Source organism: Mastomys coucha, unplaced genomic scaffold (genome assembly GCF_008632895.1).
Source record: "Mastomys coucha isolate ucsf_1 unplaced genomic scaffold, UCSF_Mcou_1 pScaffold6, whole genome shotgun sequence".
NCBI lineage: Eukaryota > Metazoa > Chordata > Mammalia > Rodentia > Muridae > Mastomys > Mastomys coucha.
Genome location: NW_022196912.1, coordinates 48757099 through 48767435, shown reverse-complemented (window position 1 = coordinate 48767435; position 10337 = coordinate 48757099). Strand labels below are relative to the sequence as shown.

The 10337-nt window shown below is 45.0% G+C and overlaps 1 protein-coding gene across 1 annotated transcript in view; it reads left to right on the top strand.

The window, feature by feature from the left end:
* The window catches only part of Cdhr3 (cadherin related family member 3), a 61402-nt gene that overhangs the window by 49213 nt on the left and 1852 nt on the right, over positions 1 to 10337 (top strand). The window contains exons 14-18 of the mRNA XM_031357110.1: positions 482 to 726; positions 3055 to 3236; positions 5235 to 5248; positions 6934 to 6965; positions 9220 to 9268. Coding sequence (XP_031212970.1) covers positions 482 to 726; positions 3055 to 3236; positions 5235 to 5248; positions 6934 to 6965; positions 9220 to 9268 — 522 coding nt within the window. The remainder of the gene's footprint in view (positions 1 to 481; positions 727 to 3054; positions 3237 to 5234; positions 5249 to 6933; positions 6966 to 9219; positions 9269 to 10337) is intronic.

The window sequence follows — 10337 nt, the reverse complement described above, 5'->3', positions numbered from 1 at the left end:
CTCTCTCTCTCTCTCTCGTGTGCATGTGTGTATGTGTGTATGTGTGTTTGTGCGCTTGCACGAGTGTGTGTAGGAGGTAGATGGGGTGAATTCACGATAACCTAGGCCTGAAGTCCTTGCATTTCAGGAGGCCCCTTCCTTTAGAGGGTGTCAGGACCCTTGACACCAGGACGGCCTGACAGGCTCCACAAAAGGCAAGAGGCAAGCATGGTCCATGGTTAGGGGTATGGGTCACTCTGTGGTCTTATTACCCACACACCAGGACAATTAACTCTCCCCCTGGTTGCCCTAAAACAGGGACACTATCGTTCCTTACCCAGTGCATCCTCACTTGCAAGATATCACAGACCCAACCCTGTTACATAAAAAAAGGAAGTGTAGACATTTGAGGGAATAAAAACAAGTGCAGTTTTCTTTTGAATCTTTACTTTATCTTCTTTTTAATTCTTTTACCAACATTCATGGGTCAAATCTCCTTTAGGCAACATCAACAATCATTTTGCCTTCTCTCCCAATGCTGGCTCCAACATCACACGCCTGCTGCTGGCTTCCCGCTTTGACTATAGTAGCCTCGATACAGTCTGGGACTTCAAGCTGCTTGTCTACATTACTGATGACAACTTGCTGTCTGGCAGAAGAAAAGCCATGGCTCTTGTTGAAACTGGGACAGTGACTCTAAGTGTTAAAGTCGTTCCTCACCCAGCCACGTCCATCGCAACTCCCAGGGTAAGGATCTGGGATCTATAATCTCCAGCCATAAATCCTTAGGATGTATAGCAATGGAACCCTTTGACCCAGAAGTGGGAGGCAGACAGGAAAAAAAAAATGTTGAGGCATTTGTTTGGAAGGGCCGTGGAAATCTGTGTAAGATCTTGGACACAGAGCCACTGACCTCTCACAGAAAAGAAAAATGTGAGCGACACAGTGGTGGCGCATGTCTTTAATCTTAGCCCTCAGGAGGCAGAGGCGGGTGGATCTGTGTGAGTTCGAGGACAGCCTGCCTGGGCTTCAGAGCAAGTTTCAGGATAGCCAAAGATATCTAAAAAGAAAATGGGGGGAGGGGGGCAGGAAATAAAAATCAAAAAGAGGAAGAATGCTTCTATGTAAGGATATGTGTTAGAGCAAAGATTGAGCACTGTGGTAGACTGCACCACTGTGGGAAAGCTCATAGAATTTGAATGGGCCTGTAGTGAATGGGCCTGTAGTGAGGGAGGGCATCAGGACAGAGAGGATATACTTTCTTCCTCCTTCCTCATCCCCTCCTCTTTCTCTTCCTCAACTTCCCCTCCCCCCTCTTCTTCACATCCCCTCCGGTTAGAAAATGGCCTATGAATGAAGCTATCATATGCTTCTCAGAGTCTTGCCAATGGTTGGTAATGTTCACCTCTCTTTTTTTTTTTTTCCGCAATCAATAGACCCCAATAGCAGGGTGATGATGACACACAACTTTAATCCCAGCAGGCAGAAGCAGGTGGATCTTTGAATTTGAGGCTAGCCTGATCTACAGAGTGAGTTTCAGAACAACCAGGGCTACAAAGAGAAAAGTTGTCTGAAAACACACACACACACACACACACACACACATACAACCAACCAAACAGAAAACAAAAGGAAAAAGAAAAAGAAAGTAGACCCCAGTGAGTAGAGAGCAGGGTAGTTCCATGGGCTTTCTTTTGCATAGCAATGACCAATCTAACAGAGAGACTGGAAAGGGGGAAAGATCTACTTTGGTTCATAGTTTTAGTAGGCGCAGAACCATGGTTGTTTTGCCAGCTTGGGCCAAACATCATAGCAGCAGGAGTGTGTGGTGGAGGAGGCCCCTCACCTTATGATTACAAGAAGCAGAGAGCTGGCAGGAGCCAGAAAGTAGGTAGTACACCTTTGCAGGTACACTCTAAGCCAGGGTAACTGGAGCTAGGCCACGCCTCCTAAATTGGGGGGAGGGGCTTCACTTTGAAAGTATTCAATGGCAGGTTTCTTTATGTTTTATTTATGCTCATGTGTGTATGCTTACATGTATGTTTATGCATCACATACATGTAGATGCCCACAGAGGCCAGAAGAGGGCACTGGGTTTCATGGAGCTGGAGTCACAGGTGATTGTGAGTCACCTGATGTGGACAATAGGTGCTCTTAACTGCTTAACCATCTCTCCAGCTTCTCCTTTTGAGATTTTATGGCATTTGTTATTTATTTATTTACTTATTTATTGAGTGTGTGTAGATGTGCATGTATGTGTGTGTATGTATATATGTGTGTGTGCATGCGAGTATGTGTGTGTGTGTGTGTATGTATGTGTGTGTGCATGTGTATACCCCACATGTATGGAAGTAAGAGGACAACTTGTAACAGTTGGTGTCCTCTGCATACCAGGTGGGCTTCTAGGAATCAAACCTAAGCCATTGGGCTTGGCAACAAGCTCCTTGACCTACTGAGCCTGTGGGGGTTCCCTTCTCAAGCCACAACAGAGGACTATTACAGTGGGGAGAGCTGGCAGGCTCTCCTTAGGAAGAAATTGGCAAGTCTCTTAGGTTTACAGCATAACCGACCTCGACATCTCCAATTCTGAGATCTCCATGACTCGTTGGCTATCTGTCTCCCGCTCCAGGAAACAGATTCCAAACTTGAAGTCTCACTGTGATCATAGCCCACTTACCTGGCAGTGGCAGCTGGATCGAGTGAACACTGAAAGGCTTACAAGGTATACAAAGATAAAACAGCTTTCATGGCTCCTGCCTTCTCAGTGAGAGACAATGGCTAAATTAGACCCTGGATTATGCTGCGTTGCAATGGAGAAATAGCTTGAGGACCTTGTAGATGTGAAAGAGGGGAGGGGAGACAGACAGTGCCCTTAAGTCAGCAGCTGGTACTCAGTTCCTTAGTTTTTCTGGGTTCTTATCTAAAGAGGCCAGGGCTGGAAGCAGGGACTGCAGGCTCACAGAGGTTGGATCCGCAGAACAGAAGGGGAGAGTGACCGAGGCACTTTACACACTGCAATGCTGAATATCAAAGACACTTCCACCCCTCTCAATCTCCCTTTCTCTGCCCCCCAAGCCCAGGATTACCTACCAGATCCGCAGAGAAAACGTGTACTCCCCATCCGCATGGTATGTGCCATTCATCATCACTCTGGGCTCCATAGTTCTTCTCGGTTTTCTGGGGTCCCTGATGGTGCGGCTGTCCAAAGCAGTCTACAGACATTGCTCCTCCACCACCAGGAAGGACAAGAGACCTCTGTAAGTTCTGGTGGACTGGGACTTTCCTTGTTTTTGCTTTTGTTTTTGTTTGTTTGCTTGCTTGCTTTTGGTTTGGTATTGTACAGGGCAGGGTACTCAGCTTGAAGGGGAGAATAAGAGATGAACAGAAAGACTTCTAGCTGCCCTTGAGCCTGGGGTACCTACTTGGTCACCTATGGGGCCAGGACCCTGGCCTTTGGCTTTCTCTGGCAGCCTACCCCAGTCCTGATGGGGTTTTAGTGGGCTACCAGTGGCCTTACCCCAGACAAGCGCTCCTGAAAAGCCCCCCTGTGAGTAGCAGTAGACTATAATGTGCTCTTCTCTGAAGAATATTTATAGGAAGGGATGGGAGTAAAGTAAGCAAACTCAACCACCAACCACACAACAGATTAGAAAATTAAACTTTGAGTGCTAGTGACCCACTTAGGCCTGTATGTCATTAGACCATGTCTGTTCTCTTGTGTGTGACTCTCATCTCCCACCATCTTGGGAACACACAGTAACTGCATGCCAGGTTTCTCTCCCCACTACTCTCACTTGCTCAGACACGTGTGTGAGTCTTAAGAGAACCTGTGCACGTCACAGACTTTTCCTAGGGCCAGATTTATTCTTAGTAACTCTTACAGCCAGAGCACAATGGCTGTGAGCCAGGTTTTTTTTGGAGTTGGTCAAGTTCCAGGTTCAAATCTAAGCTCCCTCATTTTCTGGGCACCTGACTTTAGGCACATGAAAGTCTCTAAGCATCAGTTTCCTCCTCTGCAAAACTCACCAAGCAAACGCAGAGAGGGCACTGAGTAGCTTTCCTGGCACCAAGCTAATGCTGCCATTGCACAGCAATGGTTTTGAAGTCACTGATGTTTTAACTTCATAACCAAGACCCAGTAAGCTCTTGATTCTAGACCCAAATTTAGCCATATGCCCAAATGTCCTGGAGCTGGATGCCCTGACATCCAGGGCCTCTCAGTGGCAAAAAAGACATGAATGATAAGACTCAAATGCCTCTTTAGAGTATTTGAACATTAACTGCCAAGAAATGTTACATGTCTGGATGTAAGATGGTTTAAAAGACATTAGCTTAAAGCTGCGCATTGCATTCCACTGTATTTCTTGGGGGAAGTTTGCGTTAGTGGCAACCTTGACTTCAGGTAAGAAATCCTTGAGCATCTACTGAAATTTAAAAAGACATTTTTGTTTTACATTCTTTTAAAAATGACTTTGAGAATGAAAAAAAAAAACCTACTTTGTTTCTAAAAGGGTCATATTTAAGCGTGTAAGGATAATGATGTCACATATGGGATTGGAGTCGGCATTCTTAAAAGATGTATAGTGACCCAATAGATATTGCAACTTACATTCATATTATTGCTATGTGGGAAATATACACCTTGAACCTGGTTATTCCTATTAGCATTCTAAATACAGATTTCATCATGGCCCAATTCAAAAGAGAAAATGGCTAAAAATTCAGACTCAGACTTGTACTCTTGGAAAGTTAGTTGTACCATGTGGCAGTCAACACTTGTCAAATAGTGAGGAATAAAATTAGAATTTTTGAACCCAAGGCTTTTATGAGAAGGGCATTAAGACCCGGTCCAGCTCTTTCATGTTATAGGAAACTGAAGTTGTCAGTTCTCTAGGCTCCCTGCTGTGATACAACTTCTCCATTCTGATGGCTACTGGGGGGGGTGGGCAAAGAAGAATGAGCTGGTGGTCTCACTGGACTGGTTTTGCCCTCACCAAAGTCACTATACTTTCCTGGAGTAGTAAGAAGCAATAGTTTCAAACTCTTGTACCCTCTGTAGCTCCAGGATATCAACTGCCTAACTGCTTGTTTTAGAACAGCTAGTAGCCAAAACTTTTTGATCTCCATCCCTTGCCCATTTTCAAACTAGTCCCCAAATTTCAAGAAAGCAGTTGCCTGGAGGCCCTACGCTATCACGTGTGCATATCTAGGTGGAATACTATCCCATCAACTAATGCTTATCCTTTCTCCCGTAGGGCAAAGAAAGGAGGTATGTACAGTGCATGTTCTCATGGTTGGCTTGCTGTCTTTTGCATGTTCTGTTATACTATGATAAAAGGCTCAAATGTGGGTTCACTCAGGGAATATCCATGTCATTAATGGGGAAGCAATGAGCATCTATTGCTAGAGCAAGGAAGAACAGGGTGTAAGATGCAGGGTAAAAGGTTCAGGATGCAGGATGCAAGATGTAGGGTGTAGGGTGCAGGGTGAAGGGTTCAGTATGCAGGATGTAGGGTGCAGGGTAGAAGTTGGAGTGTTCAAGGTACAGGGTAAAGGATAAGGTGCAGGGTGTCTTTGGCTTACTTGGTCCACTCACTTTTGCCTTGCCTACTTTCTACCCATATTCATCTCTAGCCAGCTCAGTTTAATCATCTAGGTCTATCTCCCATGGAACCTAGTTCATCCGTAATAGGGACATGTGTTACACACAGCCAGCATTTCCTGACTGCTGCCCATGCAGGGAGTGGCTGCTCCCAAGGACAGTGAATGCTCTGTCATGAACAAGTGCTTCTTCTGAAAGAACACTGACGCTCTCTTCTCAGATTGTAACGGATTTGATCATTGTTCACATAGCTCATTAGGTCATACTAGTTAATTGGTAAATTGAGCAAGATCTACAGAAAGCCTCAGGCCCAAGGAGATATTTCATCCTAACGTAAACAATGAGCTGTCACCTCGAGGCTACACCAAGCTATGGAGAAAGACAGGACATAGAATTTATAATTCTATAATTTAAAAAATAAAATGTGCCAGGCAGTGGTGGCACACGCCTTTAATCTCATCACTTGGGAGGCAGAGGCAGGCGGATTTCTGAGTTCGAGGCCAGACTGGTCTACAGAGTGAGTTAGTTCCAGGACAGCCAGAACTACACAGAGAAACCCTGTGTCAAAAAAAAAAAAAAAAATGTTTGCTTAAGTCATTGTATCCATTGGGGTATGTTGATATGCACAAAGTATATAAATGCAGGGTTCAATTTTTTATTGTAATGGTTATTGATTACATAGATAGAGCATATCTTAATAACAGAAATGTCATAGACTGCCTAGATTCCTAGTTTTTTTAAAAAATAGATTTATTCATTTCATTTTGTGTGAGGGGTGGCCTGAATGTGTATATGTGCTTATATGAATGCTTGATGCCCTCAGAGATCAGAAGAGGGCATTGGAGCCCTTGGAGTGGAGTAATGGATGGTTGTGAGCCACCATGTGGGTGCTGGGAATCAAGCCTGAGTCCTTTGCAAGAGCAACAACTGCTCTTTACCACTGAGCCATCTCTGCAGCCCCCAGCTCAGTTACTTTTAATCAGGATATAGGGAATGAATGTCAAATATCCCTTGTAATGAACATATAGGTTTTTTTTTCCCCTGACTCTAAACCCATTTGAGAGCTAATTTCCTAAGACCAGTATAAATAATCTAGGAAGAGTTTTGAAATTTTAATCATGTGCTGTTCCTAAATGTGTATGTTTTCTAAGAAAACTGAAAGCTGTCAAGTAACAGGTTTGTGGACAAAAAACAAACAAACAAAACAACAACAATAAAACAAAAACAAAAACTTTGCGATGCCTTTAAGACTGAAGTCAAACCCTGTTCGGGGAAATCCCATTGTGGGTAGGATGTTAAGGTCAGTTTAGCATCTAAGAAACTTCAATGCTGACCTGTTCTTTTCTCTGTAGACATGAAGAGTATGAAGAGAGAGGCCATAGTGGTAAGTGTGGTCAGCCACAGGAGCCTTGCCTGGGTAATGTCACCCTGTCTCTGTCTACACACATAGAGAAACCAGGCCCTGGACAAGTATTTATGCATTCTGCGACCTTCATGCATTTGGCCACTGACACAGCTTGCTGCATGGCAAGATCCTGATAGGATTCCTTCCCTCACTGAACATATTTGCTCTGGGTTTCATAAATATTGAGTTATGGTGTTTATTATCCACACCAGCTCTCCAACAAGGTGCTTTTGGGGAGGCAGAGCTTGAGAACCAGAACAGGGGCTGCAACATTTCATAGGATTTAATTTTTCTCGACTCTTCCACAACCTTGCAAGAAAGTGTCAGAGAAAGTCCACAGCTTGGATCTGGGTTTGGTTCTACCTACCCTTTAGCTACACAATCCTGTGGATCCCCAAGCCTGTGGAAGCTTTAGATTCCTCACCATAAAATGGGAGGAAGGACAGCCACTCTGAGACAATAACTGGGGAAATTTCATGAAAACTGCCAGATGTCTCACTATGTATAGCACACAGGCTGGCTAGAGTCACACCTTCACTGTCTTACTTTTCTATTGCTGTGATGAAATATTAAAGCAACTTAAGTGATTTATTTGGGGCTCACAGTTCCAAAGGATTTGAGTCCATGATCATCATTGCAGGAAGCATGACAGCAGGAAGGCAGGCATGGCACTGAGGCAGTATTGCCATTTTATTAGTACCTGAGGGTTACAGCTTGAATCTCAACCACTGGGGAGAGAGGGAGAGGAATGGGGGATTTACGGGGCATGGGAATGGCATGGGCTTTTGAAACCTGAGAGCTCATCCCCAGTGAAACATCTCATTCAACAAGGCCACACCTCCTAATCCTTCCCAAACAGTTCTACCAATTGAGGGCCAAGAAACTGAGCCTATAGAGGCCATTCTCATTCAAACCAGTGCTCACAATCTTACTCTCTTCTGCTTTCGCTTACTGAGCCTGATAGACTCGTTGGGAAGAGATAAAACTTGATAGCTTCCCTTATTTCTTCTCTGACAAACCTTGTTATGATCTAAGACACATACTTTTTGGTAAATATGTGTCATGGGGAGGGGTGGCGGTCAGTGCAGCTAAAGGGAGATCTTTGCTTTACACTCAATATCTTAGTGCTTCTACTTTCAGGTTAGTCTACTAGCAGGAGGAAGAAACAGCCTTGGGACTCCCTTACTGAAAGAAGCACACTAGGGTACCTGGGTAATGTCACTCATAGATGGCCTTAAAACTATGCCACATTGATAAACAAACAAACAAACAAACCCTCATAACATAAAACGTTTGGCTTCTTAGATGATCCAGCAATTGAAACACATGAGATTCTCACTTCTGCTCTTCAGCGTCCAAGAACTGTGGGGAAGTGGATAGGTGGAAAGCCACATTGAAAAGGCCGCTGCTCCCTAAAGAGCTTCTTGCTAGCAGACTGAAGACCTTGTTTCTGCCACTTTGTGGGGGGTACCATATGGTGAAAGGCTGTCCATGGACTGGGGATAGACACCTTAGACAGACCTCAGTTCTGTTGGCTTTTATGAGGGCAAGCAGTAGGGCACGGTATGTAGCTGCAGGGCAGAGTGCCTGGCTGGGATGCCAAGGCCCAAGGTAAGTGCTCCTGTGAGCTTACTTCCGACTCTGCCCTGACAGTGATGCCCTGAGGAGATGTGAATCTTAGTGTCCAAGGCACTTGGCATTTTAACTCTTGCTTTTACATAGCTTAGGTAGTATTTTGGGGGGGACTCTTTCTTAACTCACAGGTCTGAATTAGTTGCTCGCCACCTATGTCCCATGGCATCTGACACTTCTCCTACCATAGCTGTGTGTCTTCATTGTAGGCCCTATTGGTTAGTGGCAAGTTGTGTAGACAGACATACCTGCTTTGTTCACTGTGGTGTCCTTAACATATGGCCCAGTGGCTGTTGAATAAATCAATATCTCAAAGCTTGCTTTGGGCAAGGAAAGTCAGGCATAGTAGTAAAAGCCTGTAATTCCAGCACTTGGGAGGTAGAATCAGGAAGATCAGACTTGGCTACATTTCAAGTTCAAGACTAGCCTTGGTTTTTTTGTTTGTTTGTTTTTTGTTTTGTTGTTGTTTTGTTTGTGTTTTTAAAAGAAATAAATGAATAAAGTAAAACAAGCCTTGTGTGAGGAGCTCAACCTGTGAGGATGGGTAGCCTTGGCTGGGGAGAACCTTGGAATTGTGCTTAAAGCAGTCTCTTTGCCTTAGGAATCTATCCAGATGAACTCTGTCTTTGATGGAGAAGCCATAGATCCAGGTAACCAAAGGACAATTCCACCTATGGGGATTGCTTCTTGTGTTCTAGGCTAGAAGAGTCAGGAAATGTGTCTAGTATCCTTTCAAGTACTGGTCCACTCATCCATAATGTGAGGCTGACCATTTTGGGCTATAACACATAACACTTTGGGTGCGGAGTGGAGCTGGGACAGACTTGTGGGCGGCGTGGGTCGCTTGCCCGCCCCGCCCCCGCCTGCCTCAGAGCGTCACACCTGCAGGATCCCTCTCTAGGGTGTGACTTCCTCCCCTGCCTATTTACAAACTAGTATAGGAAACTAGCAAATTCTAGAAGTCACATTCTTTTCCCTGCTCACTGATCCTCTCTCACCTACCCGGTCCTTCCTGCATGAGTCTGGTGCCATCTTATTAGTAGCAGAAGTGGCGAGTTTGGCTCCCCCACCCCCAGACCGGGGCCAAGAATTTGGTTGACATGATGAACATAAGGTAAAGCTGGCCTCCAGAGCTCTCATTGCCCCCCTGAAATCAGCTCCAAATTTAGCTCCTTTACACACATCCCTCTGCTTACAAAGGCTCAATTATAGACGTGAATAAAGGGAAGGAAACCAAATTCAGGAGGCAAGTGTGTTGGCTCCCTGCCACCCTCATATGCAAACGGCTCCAGTCCTCGGAAGGAGGATGGCTCCTCTCCAGTGAGAAGCTGCTGCTGTTGGAATTAAATTTCCCTCTATTATTAGGTACTTGTTACCATAATGTGCCCACATTAGCATAAGTGCTGGTGGGATCCTGAGCCGAGAGAGGCCACTTGTGCTGCTTTGCAGTGGCAGGAGTCCGGCTTGCCTCAAACCCAAGCTTACAAAGAGAAAGCCAGGGAGGACTTTGCAGTTCTTATGTGCCCGAGAGAAGAAAGGAGGAAGAAATGAGCCAACTGGCCTAATGTGAGCAAACGCATCAATGAGTGTCTGCTGGCTTCCACACAATAAAAATGGCAGCCCCTCCGAATCCCCAGATCAGTTGGTCTGTGTCTACACTCTCTGCCAGCCTGATGGATTCAAAGGCTCCTGCACTTACTTAATGAATTCTTTTTTTTT